The following is a 25,189-nucleotide window of genomic DNA, read 5'->3' as shown; positions in this document are numbered from 1 at the left end:
ACAGATGTGGATGTGCTCTTCATATGGTTTTCACCTGCATCTCTAACCCCTGTGCACATGCTGCAGGATCCAGCTGCACCAGGAACATACTGCCCATGGGACACTTCCAGGGAAAGCTCCAGTGAGGCCAACATGGAAGGGCGGAAGGGGAAAATATCCAGTTGAGACATATCTGATGGGCTGCCCTGTTTTGCAGGAGCCCACAAGGCACAGGATTACCCTTCTGCAAGACCACCATGGAGAGGCATTGGTTAGAGATGGCTACTGGTGCATCCCCATTGCACACACTGACACAGCTATGAAGACAGCTGCCCAAAGGCACAAAGCACCAAGATGGTTACCCTGGCCAGGACCCATCCCAGACTCTACACCTACCTTCTGCAGCTTGTCTGCCTTCTCATAGTAGCCCTCCAGCTCCTGCCGCAGCACATGGTTCTCCTCGGAGAGCATCTCTACCATCTGCTGCGCCCTCTCCACGATGGCAAAGGCGTCGGGCGTCAGCTGCTGGCCTGGCAGCGTTGGGGTCTGGGCAGCCACAGGGGCCGGCAGCGGGGGCAAGGAGCCTGGGAGCAGAGGGCCAGCGGTGGCCTGCGAGGACATGGGGCTGTGCTGCTGGGCTGGCGGCGGCGCGAAGGGCGGCTGGCATTGTCGGCTGTGGGAAAGCACACATGGGGGAAGTGTTAGAGCCACACACCCTTGAAATGCTCACGGGAGCTTTCACCTAATGACTGCATGGTTTATTAATAGTGCTATAACTGGACAGTCACGACTCTTAAATACCAACAATCACAGCAGAGACTGGGTAAATTGTCTCCTTGCCTGCCCTTGACAGTGACGTACACATCTGGCATGAACGGATAAAGGAAGCACTGACTCAAAACCAGCATTTTTGTCTAGGTGTGCAGCTAATACTTCAGCAGCAGCCAGCCTCTCCCTGCCTCCCCTTCCCACAAACGCCACAACTGAGAAGCATAAGCTGGCAGGCTTGAAGAAAACACAAGGGATGCATTACTCACCCTTCAAACACCGCTCCCTGCCCAGAGCAAGACCAGCGGATCAGCCGAGCTGGGAGGCGAGAGGAAGTGATGTGAGCAAAGCAGCATCCCTGAGTGGCTTTAGCAAGTGGAAGAGGGAAGGGCTGCTGCGGAACTGCTGGAGGCACAGCCCTGTTCAATCACGGTGAGCCATGAAAGCCATCTTCCAGTGGGAGACCTCATTGTGTCACTCCCCGATTAAGGGCATCCATCACCCACCAGACTCATATCAGGGAAGAATAAGAAGTGAGCTCATGAGCTAGACTTGCTGTCAGCAGGCAGTTCTTTAATACACCTGAATCATAATTTGCAATGGCTGGAAGATAATCCAGGAGGATGCCTCAGCAGTGAGGGTAACCCTGCAGCTGGCAGCCAGGTGGGATCAGAGTCCCTCGCTCGACCCATCTCCATCCCTCCGTCCACTGCACAGGCAGCCTTGAAGCCTCAGCCAGGGGAAGCAGCCCCATGCAAAATCTCACTGTGCACAGGCTGAGCCACGCCTCAGCCCTGATGCCAAAGCTCTGGAATTTCTACACTGATCTTGTTTAAGAGACTCAACCCAGACCATGTGGTACCACAGTGTCAGGGCCCAGTTTGGCTGGAAAATAAGCTGGCTGCCGGACTCCACCTGAAGTCTGCAATCAAGCACCTTCTGGAATTTGTATTTTAACTTAACCACAAGCTATTAGGTTTGCTGTTGATATCATTACCTTTATTTCTATACCCTACACAAGGCACAAGACATAATGAACAGACCTATTTAATCCACTGGGCCTCAAAGATCCATGAATGCTATTTCTTAGACAGACAATTTTGTGCTATATAAAGGCACAGTAATTGTGGTTATTGTTGTCTTCAGCACCTACACAGCTTCTCAAAACAGGGTTTTCAAAAGCCCTGAGTATTGGCCTAATTCTACTGACAATAACCCACCACTTCTTTCAACTGCTGCAGAACAAAGCTCAAAAGTCAAGGCAACTTTAAAATCCTGCCCTAGAAAATGAACAGCACTGCTCTAACAAACTTGTCTCCGCCAAGCCACACGACAGCAAAGCAAGCCAGCAGTTCAGCCTTAATCTTCTGTTCAAACTAGAGTGAAAGCAAATAGGGCTCTGCAGGCCCCCAGACACAGCAAACACACAGTCCCACACTCCCGTCCCAGCTTTGCCCAGTGCATCCACTCTGGCACAGAAAGGTACTGAAATGGAGGAAACACCAAACACAAGCACATTGCTAACCTGGCCAGAAGTACAGAGCAGTGCCTCTGGGAAGAAGATCCCAGCAGAGCTTCATGCAGCCAGCACTGAGGAAAGCTGCGCTGAGCTCAGTCTGGTCTTGAGATGGCTTTTACCTGTCTAGCATAGACATGCTCTAAGGCTGTGTCTCTCCTTAGAGATGTAATGTAAATTAAACATCCATGGAGGCAGCTCAGGAGCACAGGAGAGGGGTCATTCCCCCTGGGCAGCTCCCAGGGCCAGAAGGGTTTGCTCTCAGTCCCAGGCATGTTAGTTCTCTGGCAGAGGTGCAGGCTAATAACTAAGGTGCTAAATGTCAGCTAAAAGAGGATAAAACTTTCCAAAAGACAAGAAGTCATGGAGGTGCTGTATGACACTTCACAACAAAACACATAGGAATTCACAGAATCACAGAATGGCTTGGGTTGGAAGTGATCTTCAAAAACCATCTAGTCCAGCCACCCTGCCACAGGTTTGAACACTTTCCACTAGATGAACACTGTCCACAACCTGGCCTTGAACTTCCCACGATGGAGCATCCAGAACTTCTCTGGGCAACCTGTTCCAGTGCCTCACCACCCTCAGCATAAAAAATTTCTTCCTTCCCCCTTTCCTTCTGGTGCTCCAGTGTGCAAACCTGGCAGGGGACCTGATCCCCATTGTGGGACTTGAATATTCTTTTGCTCAAAAATCTGAACAGTAAGTAATATCATGAGTGAGGGATGTCACTCACAGCAAAAGATGCTGCACAAGTGAACACGAACTCAGACAACTCAGACCTCAACACTGCTGACAGCCAGTCTGTGCTCACATGTTTTACCTCAGCAATGAATTCAGATAAGTGTGAGCTTGTTTGTCTTTACCGAAAGAAAAGGCACAGCTGGTTTTATGCAAGTAAAAGCCCAGCTGTCTGGATACAGTTACACCCCTACAAAGACACTCAGTAGAAAGTAGAAGACTTGGAAGACTTGATGCAAGTACAGATTTTTTCACTTCTTTAAGGGAATAGCGTAGAGCAATAGAATTAAATTGATCTCTGAATCTAAACCAGTGGAGATACAGCAATCTTTCTTTTTCATTATGAAGCACAGCAATCTTTGTCCACAGATTCACCCTTTAGACCCTCGCATGAACTTTTGACACTGTACTTCTGGAAAATCTTACCCTTTCATCAAACCTTTCTTGTCACTTTAGTCTGTCTATCTTTACATACAGAGGAAGGAAAGACCACAGAAATCTCTATTTTATGGAACTGCAAATGACTTCTTGAGCTCCTAAAGATTTACACCCTATAGCAGCAGCCAGCCACCAGAGTCTCAGTAGCCACGGCTACAGGAGAGATTCTCCAGTTTTTTTCCAGCTTGGAAACTGAACAGGTACAATTGACTTTATACTTCTGGCTACACAGCTGTTCAACCAAATTAACGTTTCTGACTTGCTTTTTACTTGTTTAATCTGTCCCAATTTAGTTCTGACTTAGCCAACTGCAAAATCTCTGAGTATATATTGAATAAAATAAACACAGCAATTCATATTAACAAATCAACATTTGCAAAAATAGGAATATTATAACATCAGCTTAGTTCCTATGCAAATTCTCATATAAAGCTCCAAAGAAACACAGCAAGTGGGATTATCCTGAGATCCTTTGGGCTTAGTAAAGAATGACATTCTCACAATGCTTCTACTGTATTTTAAATGTTGATCTTACTCTGCATTAGAGCAGGTTAAAATCTTTCAGCCAAACACATTCTCGTTGAAAATCATCCTTCTTAAAAGCATGCGACTGTGGAACATTATGAGTTTTGGCTGTCTCTGCAACATTTCAGCTGCATTTCTATTAAAAGCATGTTTTTTGTTAACATTATTGTAGAAGTAGTGCCCCCATAAGCTTCTGCAATGTATTCTAAAGAAGGAAAAAAAGAAAAAAAATTAAGGAGCACCAGCAGGCAGTAAGGCTTTCAAGGGCTACTGTGTTGGGGTCACCAAGCACTCTCTTTCTTTTCACAAATGTATAGCTTGTAATACATATATAATAGCTTACTACCTATAGCTTGTAATACAGTGTCTTCAGCAAAATACTTGACCACAGATCTCACTTTCATAAGAAGTCCCTCAAGATTTTGGGGCTGCCCAAGCCCCCAAATTTAGGCATGGTCTTAATACTCCTCTTCTACTGGCCCACCTGGGAGCAAGAATTACCAAGACAGAGGAATTTGGGGACAATTTGTAGCTTTATGTAGGAATAAGAAACCTGGAAAGGAAAATTAATTATAAAGTCCACTTGCTGTTGATGACCAGGAAATCATAAATACAGAAGAGCTGTTGTTGGATAAAGCAGCGCAGCATTAGTAATAAAATGAAAATGCCTGTAAATGTTCTGGAAAGGAAATTCCACCTCTGCCTTGCTACAGGTACAGTGAAGCTCTCCTCTGTCTAGAGATGGAAAGGGGCCGGTGGAGCAAGGACTTTGTTTCCAACACACCATGGCATTTACATTCATAATTAAAATGCCCTCCTCTAACCTATTTAGCTCGTCTTTCTCTGAATTCTTTGCCTTCCTTTGCCTCTAGGGCAGACTGGCCTATTTCATCTTTCAAAGACTCTCCCAAGGAACTTTATCTCACAACTTCATGCATCTACTGTGGATGCTCTGGCTGAGACAGCGATGAGAATAAGGCATTTCTGGGGTGCAGTTCTTTGAAGTTGCCTTAGGCTTTTACCTTACAATGAGAGTAAAAAAGTGTGTGAAATGCGCTTATTCCAGCCCATTTACTGGGTGCCTTCAGTCTGGCTACTAACCTCAGACCTAGGTGTCTACCTGATCTCATTATGATTTCTGCAGTCACGAAGCAGACTTCAAACACTTCTGTCTCATTGTGAATAACATGGAGGAAACAGTATTATAACCACGCAGGAAAAAAACAGGATCCTGGCAAAGTCAGCAAGCCCAGTCTGATGGTCATGGTTCAAGGAAACACAACTATAGATCCACCACTAAATGGTGCTACAGAAAGAAATGGGAGAACATTTGCCATAGCCCAGACAGGGCCCTCATGGTATTCTCTGTCTTATGGAATCAGCAATAGCAGCAGCACCTTGTAAACACAAGTATTTGTTTCAAAAAGCATTTTGCAGACTTGGACTCACATCTCTTGAATTCACTGTTTTGTTGGTGACATTTGTTAGCTCTGGAAAGACTTGGCCCAGCTTCTTTGGCACAATTACATAAAGATTTTTCAGGTCAAAATTATGATCTAAAAAGATATATGCTGTATCAAACTTATCCTCGGTAGTTAAGAGAGGGACAGGATATTGTATTTCCTCTCAGAGAGCCACACTCAGAACAGGCTCTCAGCATAAGGAAAAGGTGCCTTCCTCAACCTCTGCACTTCTAGAAGAACCAGCTGGGATAGTAATAGAGAAGGGTAAGGAGAAATGACATGGGCATCACCCAAGCCACGGAAACAGCTTCATTTCCCTTTCATTTATTTTAATGTAAGGCATATTAGACCAGAAGGAAAAGGATACAGAGCAAAGCTCCTCCGCAGGGCTGCCAGCATCCACGTAAGATGGAAGTGCAGCATCCAACCCACGCTCATGTTTGGGCTATCCTTGCCGAGAAATGCCAGGACAAGTCAGTTTGGGTGTAACATCCTTCAGCTCATCCACACTGCCAGCAAACCTGCCTGCCTGGGCTGTCTCAGAAAACAAGCTCCTTGTGTCCTGTCAGCAGCCACAGACGTGGTCGAATCAGTAAATACCAACAGGTTGTCTGAAAACAGCAGTAATATGTGTAGGGGGAATAAATACACAAATAACTGGAGAAGCAGCAGACTATTCCAGCAGTTAATTACAGACTTCTACATCCTGGCAGGGTGGAATTTTATGAGGCACATAAAAAATGGGATGTATTTAAAAACAGCCCAGATTTATTCTTTTCATTGATTCTGCATGCTGTCTTTCAAAATGCATGGATTAAATCAGAATGAAAAGGTGCCTGCATGATTGTCTTATGCATGTACCACAAATTAATTCCCCTCAGTAAGCAGCCGAGTTTCCAGTTCAAGGCTTCATTTGCATTATACACGCTTTTTATTAATAGTGAAGAGAAAAAAATCATTCTGAATAAAAGACACCAGGATCTGACAAGGGCCACTGGGATCAATGAAGAGGATTCATTGCACCGAGTGATCTGGATCACTGCTTAAGCAGGACATGGAGAAACAATACAGACTTGAGCTGGTCCAGGATCATCCATCCAGGAATAAATACAGCAAGCTAGAGTAAAAGGGTGGAAAATACTATCCTGGGCTGTGACAACCCTCACATGCCTGACCGGGTAACAAGCTGTATGCGGAGATCCCAGGGTGCCAACTGCAAGTGTTAATGAGCTATGTAAACAAGGAACACTGAGTCAAATCAGAGGTGTTACTACACCTGATAAGCCTCTGGTCCAGCTGGTACTGAAGCAGTGTTCAGGTTAGCTTTCCACAGTGAGAAAAACGGATTTTGACAACAGTGAAATAAGTACAGGGCTCCGGGCTCCATCTGTTAAACATATTAAAGGACTGATAGCACAGGGCTCCTCACTGTATCTGACAAAGACTTTGCAAAATCCCTGGTAACTAGAAAATACAGCCTGAAACTAAGATGGAGATCTATGCCAGAGATGGCAATTAGCTAGTGGAACAAGGCTGTAAAGGCAGTGATGGATTCTCCAGATGGAGACTGTTATAATCTCCAGGACTGAATGTTTCACAAACTGGAATTAATTCATGGCATTGTGCAAAAAAGTAAATTAGATTAGTTCCCAGCCCTTTTGCCTAACAAGCTGTGACTTTCTGAACCTGCACCTAAGGAAAGTTAGCAAAGACACCATTCAGGAATAGCTGCACATCTAGGAAAGGAAACGTTTTCTAAAGATTATTATACTTGGCCAACTTAAAGCATTCAGAAGTCGTGAGTCAGGGCCCCAAGCATCAAGCAACTGGCTTAAAAATACTGATATTTTAAAAGGAAAAAATACTGGTTCATTTTTATTTGTCTTCTGGTTGTTTTGTCCTTTAAGCTTCAAGGTTCAAGCTCTGCTCTGCAGTTGTGATGTCTATAAAACAGAAGTCACTAAGTCTAATTTGTAGAAATACTGAGACTACCACAACATCATATGACTCTAGGAGTTCTTCAGTACAACACCGATTATCATGAAATTTACAATAAATTTCAATATTTCACCCTGATGATTATAAAGGCAATGCTTCCTTTAAAACCAGTCATGTGCAAAAGAAAAAGTTAAAACCAAAAAAGGAAGTTAAGCAGCAGCTACAGTTATTCCATTATCCTTCAACAGCTCCCTGCCAGCATTGGTCCATTTCCAGCCACATCTCCCTTGTCAAAGAAGGGGGGGGAAGTGGGGGATCAATGACCCTAGAGGTCTTTTCCATTCCTTGTATCTGTTAATGCTTTTCCTGTATTGATGCACACTGTGTTTCTCCTCTTTTCTGGAACATAGAAGCCTTTTGCGTGGTCCCTATCCAGAGCATGCCAGGATGGATGGGCTGGGGAACTGATATGACCAAGACAGAGGGAAGGAGATGTTGGGGTATATGAGATTCCCATCTGACTATAAGCAAAGTTCTGTTTCCATCAGCTTCTTTCCCAGACCCTCCTGATGAGATGAAAGCTGAAATTCCTCACCTCGCTTGCTCCTCTAACAGAAAAACCAGCCTCTCCAAACCCTATCCCTACTGTTAACCTTATGAAACCAGGTAGTCCCTTATCTCAACCTCTTCTATCAAGGTCCTCCATCCCAGCCAGCATGCAGTGAGCCTCCCCAGAGCCCAGGTAAGGAGAGAAGCATTGATCAAGTGCAGAGCCACAGGAAGGTTTGTGTTTGGGAGCACCCCAGGAGTGTAACACAGCCCCCGCCGCCTCCTCCAGCAGTGCTTCGGGACTGCTGCCCAGACAAATCCTCTAGTAAAGACAGGGCTCATATCCCTGAGCAGGTAAACTGCCTTTATCCTCTCCAAAGACAGGAATATTTGGTGCAGAGACTACTTTGTGAAATTGCATTTTAACCATCCCAGATGTGGGCAAGCCCATCCTGTCATGCAGCCCAAGATGCATGCAAGGATGCACTGGAGCACAGCTGCTGCAGATAGAGAAATGACAAGTGATGAATAAACACACAGGGACTACAGTCACCTCCTAAATGCTTTTGTCAACCAAATCTCCCTGGGTGACAGAGCCATACAGGGATCCTGCAGACCATGGGACCAGTTATAAACTGGGATAAGCACAGGAGAATAAACTAAGTGAGTTTATTTCCTGGTTCTTAGTGACACCAGTTCATAATAATTGAGAACCAGGCCAGGTAATGCCAGCAATGAATATTTCAGTGCACCCAAGGAAAGTGAAAGGTTGACATTCCTGTGTTAAAAAATATAGAGAAGCCTGAGATGAGGATGAAGACCATCGCTTTGCTGAGACCCAGAGGCTCACTCTCTGACATCTGAGCACAGCCAAATGTTCCCCTATTCACTGAAAGGAAACCTCCCCAAAATCCAGGCACCATGTAAAGGGAGCCAAGAAGGACCCGAAAATAACCATCTGCACATCAGGACCCAGAACTGCCTTAAATAAAGCACAAGAGACACCATACACCTTAGAGCAAACTTAGCTTTGGTGAAACAACCCCCGGCCATGCCAACCTCCTAACCTACATCTCTATAAGCTTCCTGGCATAGCCAGCAGGGATATATGCAGACTGAGAAGTATTAAGGCCCTTGATGAGTTGCAAGAAAGATACCACTGAAGATTTTTTTAGTGAGTGTGCAAACCATAGCAGCTCTGCTCTGTCACGCTGCCAGTCCTCTGCTGCAGCACAGATCCCTCCCCTTGGTGACCCCATACCTGACAGGAGGGAGACTGCTCCAGCACCATGCAAAGAAAACAGCACACATCCCCCCTGCAGCGTGATTTGGGAGTAAACTATGCTGCCTTGCCAGGAATGAGCAGTGACCACCATCACGAGGCAGTGGATTTCTCCCCACAGCTGCTGGGGTGATGCAGCCTTTGCTGAGGACTGGCATGGAAATCTGCACTGAATCAAAGGGTTTCGCAGCATTAACCTTGCTGATCAGGCAACTAGGAAAAGCTCTGGAAGTGGTCCCAAAGGGTTTCCCAGTTCCCCATTAGCAGAAGCAGTGAATGCAGCACCCAGCTCCACTCACTTGCACAGACCCAGAACACTCTGTGGCTATTAAACCAGCATTTTCCAAGAGTGATAAAAATACCCAAACCAGCTCCTTTTCTGTGGGGATGATTCTGCTTGGTGCTGGAGATGTTTGTTAGCACAATAAACAACTGCAGGAAAGCATGGCCCCAGGTGCCCTCACATTCATATAGGTCTTTCTTTGCATAAACAGGCATTTTTGCTGAGGTCTTAAAAATACCATCTTGCTCTGAAAAAATTGCATAAACTCCACACAGTGGCCATACATGTAGCTGGAGAAAGACTCAGCACAGGCCCACCACTTGTCACAGTCACCTTGCCACTGTCACTGAAGCTATACTTTGAGTTTCTACCTGTCTTGACACAAAACCCATCCTTTCTGCAAACATGGAAAAGCAGAGCATTCCCTCCTGCATTTCATGCTTTACACATTTTGGACAGAAAGAGCCAGGTCAGTTGTATCACCTTTTCTTTGTGCCTGTGCTGTGGTAAAATAACTGCGTGCAACTTAAGGTGATGCCAACAAAACCTTTGGGGATTCTGGGATCAGTAAAGACCCAATGAGGCAGCTTGCAACACAGAAACCGCTCACATTCACACCAAACAACTTAAGACTTCCAAACCCAGCAAAATAACTGTCTGAGAGGTCAAAGAGACAGGGATGAGACAGAGAAACACTTGCATTCAGGTACAGCAAGGAAAAGGAGCCCTTAACACACCACCTCTCCACTGAAGGCAGGACCTGCACTGCTCGTAGGGATCAGCACACAGCCAGCAAACACGGGATTGTTTTTAATGCGCTTGGAATAAACCTGTGCTCACGGGGAGGCCTGGCACGAGGGGCCCTGTACCGTGAAAGCCCCATGTGAGCTCTGTGGGAAGGTTTAAGTAGCACATAAGTGGCATACAAGCTTTATAGAGTGCTCGGGGAGATACAGGTGCCTCCACCAGCCAGGCCTGCCATCCCAGCCACAGGATGTTATGTCCCCACTGCAGGGTGTGATGTCCCCCCCCGTGCCTGGAGCTACAGCTCACTGTGGCCATGTCTACACAAGGCCCAAGCCCCACAGACACCGGCTCCTCCAACAAGTGTAGGACCAGGTGGCCCCGCAGACCCACCCCCAATGGCCATTACCTGCTGACCCCATACTCAGGGGGTGGCTGGTAGCGGACGAGGGCCAGCTCTGCCCGGGCGGGCTGGGGGGTGGCGTAGGCAGCCTTGAGGACATCCTGTGCCGGCTGCTCGCCATAGAAGAGCCCGTGCTCCTGTGCCTTGCTGCCTGGGGCTGCTGCCTTGCCTTTGTAGGGGTACTCAGGTGGCGGGCCCCGCGGGTCTGTGGCCTTGCCAGGTTGTGGGGCTGCCTTGAAACCCTTCCCACCTCCTGGGGCTGGGGGGTGCTGCTTGGCCCCGTTCCTCTCCAGCGAGAGCTGCATGATCCTCTCGCTCAGCGAGCGGACGTGGCCCTGCTTCAGCTCCTTCAGCGCCTCATCCTTATGCGCCTGCCCGCTGTTGGCCCGGTTCACTGTCGGCCTCCCCTCCGTCCTGGACTTCTGGCTGGAAGAGCCATAAAAACCCGGTGTGGCAGCGGTGGCTGGTGGTGCGGGCTGGCCACGGAAAAACTGAGACTGGGCCTTGGCCTCCTCATACGTGGGGAGCTCCTCGGTGCTGTGCGGGGGCTGCGGGGCCCGGGGCTGCTTCTCCATGGCAGCACCGTCCCCCTGGTGCTCCTGCCCCTGTGGTTCCTGCCGCCCTGACGGCTGGACCATTGGCAGGTCTTCGGGAGCAAGGTTTTCTGCGGAAGAGAGAGTGCTGGCAGTGCTGTTGGAGGGGCCGGCGCTGCCCGTCGCCTGGTGCTGTATGGCCAGCAGGTTCATGTTCTCGCTGGGGTTGCCATACCTCAGCCGCTCCTGGATCAGGCGCTGCAGGACGGTGCCGGCTGCCACCTCCTCTGCCCCTCGCATCTCCGCCTCTGGCACACGGCGGAAGCTGGGTGGGCGCAGGGTGCAGAGGGTGTCCTCGGCTGGGCAGGGAGAGAGAGGCGGCCATTAGCTCTGCTGTCCAGGAGGTCTAATTCCCCCTGCTCTTTTTTCCCCTCCTACGTCCCACAACAGTGACCCCGTGCCCAGGATGCACCTCATGGGCAGTGCCCTGCAAGGATTCCCCTGGCAGCACAGGTGACATGGCTGGAAGCCAACAAAGGAGGCGGAGCACTGCTCCCTCTTTGTCCCCCACCCCTAATTCTGTTTGCAGTGACCCCTAGGAACACATTCCAGTCCCCTCCCTGGCCTTCCCCTCCACAATATTCCATGCATCCCATACCCACAGCTCTGAACCCCCCTCCAAGTCAACAAGGGACATTCCATATCACAGGGAAATTTGGTATTTTCTGAAATGGATAGGATGGGATGGGATGGGATGGGATGGGATGGGATAGAGACCTACAATGATTATCTCCTCCCACTGCCTGACCAATCCAAGGCTCAGCAAAAGTTAAAGTATTTTATTAAGGGCATTTCCAAATGCCTCTTTAAACACTGACAGGCTTGGGGCATTGACCACCTCTCTTGGAAGCCTGTTCCAGTGTTTGACCTCTCCCTGGAGATGGCTTGCACAACTTACAGAGGCAGCCTGCATGGCAATACCAACTACTGTATTTTTGATGGACGAAGTCGTAAGTGTACTGTGTGCCATGACAAAATAAAATGTAAAATGTGTCACAGGAAAACTGTGAAATGGAACTGAAAATAAAGTGACCCTAAAGGTCGGAGAATAATCTGTGCTCCGGCATGTTCCTCTAAAACTGCAATTTCCCTTCTGGCTGATAACACTGTTTCTAAGGGAGTCAATACTAACTGTTGTAATTTTGCTGGGTCAACACAAGGAAGGCATTATGGTCATAGATGTAATGCCAGCATTTAAAAAAAAAAACACAGACAGATTAGCTACACAACCCTAACACAGGCTACTGAAGTCATTCAGAGCCAATGGCACCATCTTTGCACTGCATATGGAATGGAGCTTGCCTGGAGCTAAGCACCTACAAGCATTTGGACAATGCTCTCAGGCAGATGGTGTGATTCTTGGGGTGTCCTGCATAGGGCCAGGAGCTGGACTTGATGATCCCAATGAGTCCCTTTCAACTCAGCATATTGTGTTATAGCCATGGCTGAGAGGTTTGGAATCCCTCCCTCCTGCAGCCCTTCTTCCACACCCATCCCAAAAGTGCTGTAAGCTGTCTATCTGAACGCCGTCTGAACTCAGAGGAATGTTCCTGAAAGATTCCAGTGCAGACAAAAGTGAGAAGAGTCTTCCAATGTCCCTAGGTAAGAAGGAGGTGATGTCTGCAGTTTGGTTTTTTGAGGTTGTTCTTGGCAACTTTCTTTCTCCTGCTGTTTCCAATTCTCAGAGGAGTTTGTCAGGAATTACATTTGTTTTTTGGCATTTAAAAGCAGTTTAAAAACAAACTTTCTCTTGAGGTCTGGTCATTTCCCGGAGGTTTCACCCGTTACTGCACATGCTGTGGGATAACTTATATACAACCCAGATGCAAGAGGGAAAGAAAAGCCTTTAACAATGAGGTCATTTCCACTAACATTTCTGTGGCAAAGCCTTAAAGATGATTGTGGGGCTCAAGAGGGAGAGAAGATTCCCAGGCTGTTTCACTCCACACCTGCCCTAGGAGACACACCTCTCCTGCTTTCGCTGAAACCATGTTATCTGCCTGCCAGCCTCACTCGCTGGGGTTGCAGCCTGGCCACCACCTCTCAGAGGGGCTATCAGCTCCTCGGGATGGGGTCTAAGCCAGGAAGATGCACAGACACACACATCTCCATCTACCTGTCTGCTCAACAGCCAAGTATCCATCCGCCTTATATGTCCCTGCAGTTACAGCAAACTCTTGCTGCTTTATCCATGTTATCACAGCACACAGAAGCCTCACCACAAGGGACATTTTTGCAGACAAGGAATAACGTCTCCCTAACACACCAGAAAGCTTCCAGTCTAGGTTGTAAGACAACGCCTGAGAAAAGCCTGAGGAAAGGGGACAAAGCCAACATCACACAGTCAAGGCAGTTCTTTATAACACATCAGGATTTCCACTTCTGTACTAGTGATGTTATCATCCTTGTATCTGGGAGATGTACTTTAAATTGCCTATTACTGAAGTCCAGAAGGATTGACCACAGTGAGCCTTCCACAGTGCCTATGGTCTTGCTCCATCAGCAAAAGAGCTGTGGAAATTGGTCCGGCTGTGCAGTGAAAAGCAACCATGTCCTGAAGGACAAGTGGAAATGCTGCATCCTCCACAAGTACAGGTAACAAGCAATGGTGGGTCACAATACACAAGCCAAAGGCAACTTTGACTCTAGCAAGAATGAGAAGTTGGCCTTCAACTCTGTAAACACTATTTGTAAATGGTTTAAACTGCTCGATTTATGATTTGGGGAAAACTTGGAAGTAAGTGCAGTGGGTTCATACGGAAGTGTGGCCATGCGCTTACCAGCTTTTTCTTTGGCACTGATCACTTCAGCCGCTAGTGGAGACACTTCATGCCTGCCAGCAAATAACTGGTGATCCTGGTAAAGAAAGCCAGTGTCTTCCAGTACCTGGACTGGGCTGGTAGGCTTGTAACAAACAGATGTGGAGCCTGGAAGAAAGACGAACGGAATGTCAGTAAAGAAACCACATGAATGACAAAATATGAAGCCATGACTTATGATAGTAGTCAAAAAAAATTTTCTTGAGCCTGGCTGGGTGCCAAGGAGCCCTTCTGAGGCCAGTGAGCAAACCACCTCTTCAGTCCACACCTCCCAAATAACACAGTAGCTCTGAGGAAGGAGAGGCAAAACACCAAGTCACCAATGCTGTTTCATGCATTGGCCCACCCTCGGCTACAAGGTCCTCAGTCCAGGTACAAAGAAAGGTTTGTAAGAGCTAGCAGTGACAAGTCACAAGCTCACAAATCAGGGCATAGCCCCAGGAGATGAAATCAACAGAGCCAGCATAAAACTGAACAAGGGAATAGGTAAAAAGAAGGAAAGCTGAGGACACAGCCACACATTAAATAGGGCTATAGTCTGGGAAAGGCCTTACCACAAAATCTGCCCATGAGTAATAGTTTAGCAATACAGAAAATTGCTGAGACATAAAATACAACCAGTGCTATCAAGGGAGAGAGTTTATAAATCACTTTGTCCAGATGTTCTTAATATGGTAAGGAGTGGATGTAGCTGGAGGGCCATGGGAATTCGTCTGGCAGATCAACTGCACAGGAGCTGCATGCCCCAGCCCCAGCATGCTACAGACACTGATGACTGGACTGAGCTGGTTTTGGCTAGGGTAGAGTTAATTTTCTTCTCAGTAGCTGATGTGGGGCCGTGTTTTGGATTTGCACTGGAAACACTGTTGATAACGCAGGGATGTTTTAGTCTCTGCTGAGCAGCACTTACACAGCATTCAGGCCTTTTCTGCTTGCAACTTGGCAAACAACAGGGCCCATCCTAAATCTGTTCTCAGGGGTGCTTGTTTTAAGAAGCTGATACAAAATGCATCACAGCAGCGTTAAGCCAGGAATGACATTGGATTGTCCCTATATTTCAGGTCACAAATGACATTGGCATAACCCTACAATTCAAGAAAGATACAGACTGTACAGGGTCCAAAGGAGGGCCGCAAAGATCATCAGTGGGCTGTAGAGCCTGTTCTGTGAGGAAAGGCTGAAGCAGTTAGGTCCTTTCTCCCTGGCTGTGAGGGAGCTCTCATTACAGTCTTGCAGGATTTAAAAGGAGGCTACTGAGAGGAAAGAGGCCCTCTCCTCACAAGGAGCTACCGTGAGAAAGGGCAACAACCATGAGTTCCACTAAGAGATGTTTTATCTCGACATCAGGATGAAACTTTTTACAGTGAAAACAATCACTCACTGAACAACCTGCCCAGGGATGTGGCGGACTCCCCATCACTGGAGGTTTTCAGGATGCGATTAGACACTGTCCTAGATAATCTCATCTAAATTGTCTCCTTCCCTCAAAAGGTTAGACCAGGTGATCTGCTGAGATCCCTTCCCACCTGGTCTGTTCTATGATTTTGTTATTTTTCACTTTCTCATTTTTCTGAGATTTTTGTAAAGAGAGGCTCTTCAAGGTTCAAACCTTGGAAATGAGCATCTCCTGGCTGCAAGTACCCTGGCACACAGCAGGGACACAGAAGACTCACTCTCAACTCACCCCACTGGTTGTCACAGGTTTTAGGCTAAAGGAATGGTCATCAACCTCGAGCACCAGCCACTGCCAAGGACTTGCTTGAGCAGGAGGTGGAATGCTCAAAGTGGCACCAGTGCTGCATCCACCGACCCCTGTGGGTCAGGAAGCCCACAAACACAGAGATCTGCAGCACCCCGCTCTGCAGGAAAGAAAGAGTCATGCACAAATGACCTGGATTTATAAATCCTAACTGCTTGGTTTGTGCTCAGTTAACTGCATCTCTCTGCATATATTACACAGGTCATCGCTAACCCCATGCAACTGCATGGAGCAAGGCAGCAGGGGGATAACAAGGGGGTAGGATCCAGCCTATCTTTTCTACAGGCATGAAGATACTATTTTCTTCTGTGCCAAGAGGAAAAGAAATAGACATTTCTGCAAAATGTTAATGAATTCATCACTTTACCATTCATATTATGCATGAATGTGTATGGCAGTTATCTATATTTAGAGAGCAAGAGGGAAAGATTGCTTGCTTGAGTAGATCTAAACCATATATGTCTGTGAAAAGAAGCATAGGAGACTGGTCTGTAAATTGTGCTGATGCCAACACAGACCCAAAAAAAATCTCAAGTAAATTAATTTCAAAAATTATTGGCCTATTCTGGTAGAGAATAGGATTAAAGACACCCTTAATTGCTCCTCCACACCCACAGTTCTGCCTTGGAATTTGGAATCCTGTATGAAACCAGTGCATTTCAACCCCAAGCTTGTTTTATGAATAAAAGGTAGACTGGGGTGAAGCAAAGAAAACCTGCACACCGAAGGAAGAAGACAAGCAGCTTCAAGCAGATACTGGCTTGGCCTCATCACTAACCAAAGAGAATTCAAAAGAAATAAACTGTTAGTAAAACTGTACCCTCGCCTTCTGCATTTCGAGTCTGTAGGCACCCTTGGGTCATGGTTTCAAATTTTACAAGATCGAGAACAAAGACATGGTTTTTTCTTTAACAGGATCAGAAATTCTCACCTAACCCCTTGTCCTTGGTAGTCGTGGCAGAGCAATATTCTACTAAAATCAGGATTGGTAAATACCAGCATCTGCCAAACTGCTCAGTTTCTGATCTCTGTTATATCAGAGTCAAAATCAAGTAGCCCAAATCCAGGCAGAAACTACTGGACTGTGCTGCACCCATGTTGATGTTTTATCATTATAAAATGCTGTCATGATGTCTTATGACATTAAAAATGATGTAACAATATTTTATGCTCATTCAAAGTAAGTTTTAATAAAATGTCAGCTGTAACTGACACAGAAAACCAGTTTTTGTGTAACACAGAAAACAGTTGCCAAAAGATCAGTGTTTGGCACATAACCAAAATCCAGATCATGGGCAGTAAGGCACCACTTGAAAGCTTAGTGGAACCTCCCAAGCCATTTGGAGCAAAGCACAAGCCCTTTTCCTTTCTCTCCTTGCTGTCACTGGAGCCTTCCAAATCCCAGCTCCACTCTCTGAAGGGAAAGGCTTTATTACACCCAGCTCTGACATGGTGCAAGGCACCCATCCAATGCTCAGGCATTTGTTCCTTTCCCAGACCTCCGCATTCCTCTACAGTGCTCACCAAAAGAGCAATTTTCATCCCTATAACTGATTCCTGGTGCCAGAGCAGTGGTGCCCAGCAGCCATGAGTAAGAAGCCAGTTGAGGGCAACCTAGGATGAAGATTATCACCCCTTCAGGGACGTGTCCCTGGGGAATGGCTTTTTACCCACATCTAGCCCAAACAAACCATAAACCACAGCTGCTGCAGCTGCTGCCCCATGTTTTGTGACAGCCACTGCCAAGAAGAACCAACCTCATCATGTCTGTAGGTGCCTGCAGGCAGCTGCCAGCTGTGCTGTGCCCTCTCCTCTCCCGCTCCCAAAGGCAGCCCAGCCCCCTCAGCCCCAGAATGCCAGGATGCAGCCCAGTCCATAGACATCACGCCTTCAATTGCCATACATCTAGTGTCTCTTATAGCCAGCTCTGTAAGACATGACCGCATTTCTGGCCCAGTTCAGTCCTTGCTAAATTGGGCAGCTGCTCCAGGCCTTCATTTCTGCATCTCTACTGACCCTCCTACATCTAAGTGACTGCCTGACACCAATTCACTTGTTTTCCTTTTCTTTTAGATAAGCACACATTCCATTGTACAGTAGCAGACATATTATCCTGGAGGTTATTGCACAGCAGTGCAATTCATTTGAAGATTCAGAACTATTTAAATGAATCAGTTGCTAAGATTAACACCAGACAGTCAGCCAGGACCCAGAGACAGTGGAGCAACACTTAAATATTTCCTGTTTCTGATGTGGTTTCAGTCTGGTTTTGAAAAGGATCTAAAGCAAACCACATAGGAAGCTCATTGCTGTGACATGAGAGGAAAGCCATGCTTTTAGAGCAATAACAGCATCCCCAAGAAACAAATTTACGAAAACAGTCAGAGAAGATGGTTTGCTTACAGCCAAACTGTACTAGGACTCTCATCTTCAGCAAAACACCAAATGATGCCAGTTGTGAAAACACAGCTTGGTGCTATTTAGAGGCAACACCTCACGGCAGAGTCCAGCTAATGAGTTTCTGCATCACACCCCACTGCCCACCCAGGTAACATAATGTGGCTGCCCGCAGCACAGCCCATGCTGCTGGCATGTGTAACTCCTCCTCTACCACCCAAAATCCACCCAGCCAAACAAAACCACAGAGTTGACCTCCAAAAAATCCTTTTAATCTGTACCCTACTGACCGAGTAGTTCAACAGAAACTGAGGTGTTTCAAATATCATCCAAAGCAATCATCTAAAATTAAAAAGTAAGTAAGGCAGCTTTACACTTTCCTTTAAATCCTGCCACAGTATGTAAGGGAAGTCCAAAAAAGACAGAACAAAAACTACATCATTTCCAAGCCCACATCTGTCCTTCTGTATCACAGCTGTGCCAAAAAGGAGTATAAATACCTTATTCCACATTTAAAATATTTTCTCTGCCCTGTTGCTGCATAAAAATCTCAGGTCAAAAAAGGAAGAGAATTGTTTAAGGAAAATAAAAGGACAGTAAAGCACTCCAACATTCCAGGGGCTGCACGAAGGCTGTACCATGAATTGCCCAGGGTGGACCAATCAGTCCCTGCAGTGGGTCACAGGGACCCTCTGTTGAGGCTGGACACCCCTCCATGTGTATCCTGGCCCATGAACCCTACTTCCCCTCCTAAGCATTAGCACAGTTGTGAGAGCAGGGATTGCCATACCCCAGCCCCATAGCCATGCCACTCTCCCAAAGCTGGGAAGAAAAAAATAACTCATGTGTCTCACTTCTTGGTTTAGGTATAAAAATTGGACTCCTAACAATGTCACAAGGCATGTTTTTGGTACCTCCAGCAGCTCTCCTTCAGCAGCGCTGGGATTCTTTTGCAGCCACAGCTCCGATGAAGTGCAGGGGCTCAGGCAGCCACTGGTGATCATTTTCCATCAACAGCTCCCCAGTCAATGCACAAGTTTTCCAGGTCACTTCTGGGGTGGCTGACTCATCCTCACACCCCATAATTCTGCTTGTGAACCTCGCATCCACTGCCAGGGCTCCCGAGCCCTGCGAGGACTGAACAAGCATCACTAGTATTATTTTCACAGGAGCAGAGCAATATCTTGCAGGACTAAAATCCAACACACATAATGCACACCAGATGTGAGCAAGCAGCACCTCTCATTTTCTACATGAAAGCCAGGAGAAGCTGCACCCCTGTGCCTGGCAGGATTATCAGACCGAGCTACGCCTCCACAACTCACCACTCTGGGGAAAGAAATCCTCATCCCAGTATCAGCTCCAGGATCCACGTTGTGCTATTCCCTTGCTCAAGAAAAGTTCCTGGAGTCACCCATCCTTGGTACTGTCATGCCAGTCTCCAGAAAGTGCATTGTCCAAGAAAACACGAGCAAGACTAATGTGAATAGGCAATGGAGGCAGCCAAACTCCGTCTCTCCCAAGGAATCGTGCTAACACGTCCAAATTTAACTGCTGACAAGGATGAGCATTCTCCACGAAACTTCAGCCTCACGTGCTTATTTTCATATATGCTTCCCCTCAGCAAAAAGCAAAGCAGGGGAGAAAAAAACCTATGAGAGAAGCAAAGCAAATGTGCTTTGAAAGCAGCTCCTGAAGCTGGCATGAGATCACATGGATAGAGGAAAGAGTGGAGCCAAGCCTGCCTACCCGGGAGATCCCCTCGGATGCCCGCACTTCTCCCCCTTCCCTATGGAAATCAGGTGTGCTGGCATGTAGGGGCAAACTGTGCCCGTCACCACTCTTTCATCTCAGATGGTAACAGGTTTTATAATGCTAGAAAAACATGCTGGTTTTTCCCCCCGTCCCAGGCTCACCCCAGAGGAGAGGCAGGATACAGGCAGAGCATTCTCATCACACCTCCAGGTGCCAAACAGTTACCTGGGCATTAACCCCACGGAGGAAGAGATGCATATTGCTTAGGCAGCTGCACTAGGCTTTGCACAAATACGTGCATTTTTAAGGTCTCTCTATATTATAAGCTACACATTTGCCTTTGCAGCTGTAACACTGAGTCTACAATACACAGCCAGCCCAAATTTATTCAAAGAATTGAATCAATAATTGAAAATCCTGCTTTGATCAAAGTGCCAGTGGCACAATGATGACTCATGTCAGCCTTGCTGCTCTGAGATGAAAGGATAAGTATTATTCAGAGCTGAAAGTAGGGAAAGAAACTCCCGGTAAAAGAGTGAAATACGAAGGCTGACATGGAGCTTGCGAGTGAGACAACACTTCTGCTACAGCCACACTGCTTATCAGCACAGCAGCTGTCTGCAGACAATTTCACTACACTATAAATTCTGATTTCCAAGCAATAAAAAACCTCCAAGATAAAAATTCATCACATAAATTCTTAGGGAAGGAAATTTTCTTCTACTGGGGGAAAAACGAAAAATCATCAATCAGCTACAACATACAGACAAGACACTTGTAGAGCAGGAGTTTAAGCCATGATAAATTCTGCTGTACTTACTGCCTTTAAAAATGATCACGTTACAGAAAAGCACTGGCACGATCCATGTCACTCGGATATTTAAGCCCTTCCATTAATTAACCAGAAGTGAAATAGGACCTAGGTCTGTGGATCATTCAGTCTTAGCTCCTTGTTACTTCAAGCAAGTATATTTTAAAATTCCCTTCTTGAACTGAATAAACAGCATCTTGAAGAAGAGGATTTTTTTTCCCATTTGGAGGAGGTTTTGGGATCTCTCTTCCTCAGACACACACAAATATTCCTCTTGGTTCCCACTCACAGTCATGGACATTGCTCTTTATCCATCTCTTTTTTTTTTTGCCAGTGGTGTCCTTTAGGTTAAATAGCTTTCTCCCTGAGTCATTCCCACAAACTTGCAGCGTACAAAGGAGCCTGGGATAAGGACAGAACAAAAATAGTACAAAGGCTGTACAGTGCTCTCTAACTGAAAAGGCAGGCATTGAACTCTATCGTATGGATTTCTAGAGTTTTTCCTTTTCTTTTAATGCAAGCAACAAACCATCCTAAGGATCCACAGCTCTTCACGTGATCTGTGTGAAGAACTGCTTGTGATAACCCTACTCTAAGCAGAGCCTTTGCACAATTCTTAAGTGTCATAACTTAAAGCAAAAAGGAATTAAACCTTCTTCCCACCAGAATATATATTACAACTATGATCCTTCCATTATTAAATCATTACAAGCAATTTATATTCAGCCACTTTTAAAATGCAGAAATTTAATAAAGGTGTTATACGTAGAAGAGCTAACAAGATAATTGCCTGTAGTTCTTGCTCCCAGATGGCTCTGCTCAGATTTAAAACAAGGAAAATCACAGCAACAGCCACTGGTGTGGAGCCATCATATCAAAAACAGACCCAAAATGGTGCTGGTCACAAGCAGAGGGACACACCCCAGGGGACAGGATATGTCACTGGCAGGGACCCTCTGTCCATCCCAGGTAGCCATCATAGGGAAGAATTTCACTAAAAGCATTTTAATTCCTTAAATCATTCATTAAGTTAACAATGTCATTATTTTCCAGCCTGAGACTTGATCACTGGAGTTACTGTTGTCTAAAGCACATTAATATTTGTGTTAGCCAACATGGTCAGAGCAGATAATCCCAAGTGCTGCTCAATTATTTAACCCCATGCTGTGTTTTCTTGGGATGTGGCATCCCCCTGTAGATCACGCTGCTCCTCGGCTGGTGCTGCCTTGACAGGTGCTGGCTGTCATGGCTTGGTTTGCACAAAAATGACACCTTCAAGATGTGGGACAGACACGCATCAGGAAAACCACAACCACACACCGTGGTGGGACATCTGAGCTGGACAAGGCCACTGAAAGCCAGCAAATGCTGCAGGACTGCCTGCCACTAATGGGATACACCTTACTGTGTGGCCAAACTCTGCTCTCACATGCACCAATCCAAACCTGGAGCAATTTCACCAGCTTCTACAGGTTTACTTCAGATTTACACCCACAGCAGTATGTCACCTACTCAAAAAGTCACTAAAAGGACCAAAAATTGACATATACATTTCCTAAATGCAACATCTGAAAAGTTGCCCTAAGAGATTTTTTTTTTGTAGAGGTGATGATTTTCTTGTTACTATTATTTTCTACTTCCATCTATTTCTAGATCCATCTACTTGTGCCCTGAGTGGAAGGCAGGCCGTTCCATTTAAATATTCAGGACACAAATGGGAACCAGATTACATCTATCCCAAAGCTGCCAAAAAGCAATTGCTGTATGAAACCAAAAATCCTCCTGGGATTTTTCTCAAATCCACAAAATATTCCCGAGCACTAAACTTTCCACTGGGACTATTACATTAGCAGATAGTCTGTGTGTGAAAATCCAAGTATGCAGCCGTCCTCCTAATGGTTTCCAGGACAAGGAAGCTGCACAGGGCACACACTCCTGCCTTAGCGCCAAGTAACATTTATACCAGATCTGGCCTTTAAAATGAGTTACATGCCTATCAGTGAGAAAAAAAGAAAGCTGCAATGGTCAGCAGTAACATCTCCACATAATCCTGAAACACCCTTGTGCAGAGTTCGGTTGTGCCTGACCCTCCCCGGGCTGCAGCTGGGATCCCTTCCAACCCCCTTAGGTGTCTCTTTGCCTTTGGCTCTGTGCTGGCGTTTCCTCACAGAGAAGCTCTTGCAAGGAGCACCAGAGCTCTATCCGTGCACCCATCCCTCCATCCAGGGACTAATGCGCAGAGGCTTTGGTCCAGATCACTGTGGGAGGCCAAGACTTGGAAACTGCCCTCAGGCCTGTCACCAATCCTGCAGATACTTGGATTTAGGAGAGGCGACACGTGCCCCTGTAGATTGAAGCCGAGTGCTTTCCAAAAGAAGAGGGAAAGCAAAGTTCCCCCTGTGAAATGCTGATAGAAAAGGGGAGCAATGGACATCAGGACAGAGGAGAATGGACATGCAGGTGATTGGGGGATCCCATTGGCCCCAAACAGCCTGGGGAAACTGGGAGGCCCAGCCCCAGAAACACTGTGGGGCACATACCTCCCCAGTTTAACAACCTAAAACCAGCGTCCCCGAATTCATCCCCTCATACCACTGCTCCAGTCACGGCTGAGGATGAGGAAGGCTGGGCAGGACTCGGACTCTCCATGCAGGGCCATAGCATGCACCCAGCACAGCCCCAGAGAGGATTTCATTATGGGCTCCTGCCCACCCAATATTCCCTGCCCTCATCACTCAGACATTTCTTGATAAGGTATTTATAGAACTCCTGGAAAAGCTTTTCTGGCCATTAGAAATGACTACATGTATATGCAAAAATCTATTATATACACATATATATGCATAAAAATAAATATATACACATGGTCTCTATTTTATTTATATATAATATATGCAGCCATTTATCTCTCTCTATATATATGTAAATATAGAAAAATACACAAACATTTATCTACATATATTTTTAATGTATGTATTTAATATCTATATATACTATATACATGCACACCTGCTAGCAGGAATGGCGCTGCCAGCTAGCTGTGCTCAGGAAAATTCATGGGACTCATGTTCACTGCCACCCTTCTCTCAGGAAGCTTTTAGGCTTCTTTTTATACATAAAAAGGCATAACCTGTACTCAGTGGATGCACGATAAGGGCCTTGCAGACTCTCATTCACGAGCTCCTGGTCTCTGGCAGCAGCTGCCCACAGCTCCCGGGATGCTCACACAGCACCAGGAAAGAGAAAAAAAAAAACTCTTTCCATCGAAAGAGGAAAAAGCCCAAGTAGCGATCTTCCTGTACTTAAAGCTATGAATCACAAAACCTGGCAGAAGGATTCGGGTTAAATTCACGTCGCGGCTTTTTTTTTTTTTTTTTTTCAATGCTGCCTTTTTTTGTTTTGTTTTGTTTAACCGGAGTTTATCTTTATTTCCTGAACGGGTAGGAAGGTTAAATATCAAAAAGTTCCCTCTCACCATCCCCCTACAACAACAACATGAGAAAGCGCTCCCCCGGCGTGAGAGGCCCCTCCTGCGTGTCCCCTGCGGCCGGCGCTGCCGCCCCACGCACCCGCGGGACGGGACGGGACGGGGCCGGTGTCCCCGGCGGGTGCTCCGGGGCCGCTCCGAGTGACAGCCCGGCGCTGGGGACCCGCGGGGACGCTGCGATCGCTGCTGCGGAAACGACAGCGGCCGCTCCGAGTGCCGCTGGAAACACTGCCCGCGCTCCCAGCCGGCGCTTCGCTCTTCCCTGGAGCGCCGGGGCGGCGGACCCTCGGCGCGTTCCTCCTTCGGAATATACTGCGGACACCCCGCTCTGACCGGGGCTGTTTCGGGGCTCGCCCCGCGCTGCTCTGCCTTCCCGGCGCGGGGAAGATTCGGGAGCACCCGGGGAGGACTCCGCGAGCGAAGGAGCGGGAGCAGCGGCGGCGGCCGGGCTGGCGGCTCGGCTCTAGCGGAGCGGCGGGCCGGGTTAGCGCCGACTCGGCCCCGCTCCCGCACAGCGTGCGGGCTCCACGCAGCCCGGGGGAGCAGCGGGGTGCGCTGGCTCCGGGAGCCGGAGAAGGCTGCCCAGGCCTTCCCGCATCCTCCCGGGAGGGTGGCGGGTCACGACAGCACTCACGGGCGGGCATGAGGAGAGACATCCCGCAGCGGCACCCCCGCACACCCCGGCGCGCTCCCCGGCACACACGTGGACACGGGCACCCGCATCCCCCCACGCACAGACACACGTGTGCGCAAACATGTACGCACGGACAGGCACCCCTGCGGGGACACACGGACACCGTTTCCCTTCCACGCCCTCACCTCCGGCTCCGCGCCCCGCCGCCCCCGGCAGCACCGCTTCCATCCGCGCCGCTCCCCGCCGCCGCCGGGCGCGCTCCGCCGGCCGCCACGGGCCGGGCCGGGGCGGGGACAGCCGGG

General features: G+C 47.4%; 1 protein-coding gene across 2 annotated transcripts in view; it reads right to left on the bottom strand.

Moving 5' to 3' along the window:
• Positions 1-25,189, bottom strand: part of AMOTL1 (angiomotin like 1) — a 79,691-nt gene that overhangs the window by 33,458 nt on the left and 21,044 nt on the right. The window contains exons 1-4 of one of the 2 annotated variants that reach the window (XM_048294579.1): positions 25,073-25,108; positions 14,006-14,152; positions 10,639-11,524; positions 376-652 (exon numbers count right to left, since the gene is read on the bottom strand). In XM_048294579.1, the coding sequence (XP_048150536.1) occupies positions 376-652; positions 10,639-11,465 (1,104 nt within the window). In that variant the 5' untranslated portion in view covers positions 11,466-11,524; positions 14,006-14,152; positions 25,073-25,108. Of the gene's footprint in view, positions 1-375; positions 653-10,638; positions 11,525-14,005; positions 14,153-25,072; positions 25,109-25,189 lie in introns of those variants that run through there. The other variant, XM_048294578.1, reaches the window with a different exon arrangement.

The sequence above is a fragment of the Corvus hawaiiensis genome, chromosome 2 (genome assembly GCF_020740725.1).
Source record: "Corvus hawaiiensis isolate bCorHaw1 chromosome 2, bCorHaw1.pri.cur, whole genome shotgun sequence".
NCBI classification, from domain to species: Eukaryota; Metazoa; Chordata; class Aves; order Passeriformes; family Corvidae; genus Corvus; species Corvus hawaiiensis.
The sequence above is the reverse complement of the archived record's forward strand: the minus strand, read 5'-3'. Positions and strand labels throughout refer to the sequence as shown.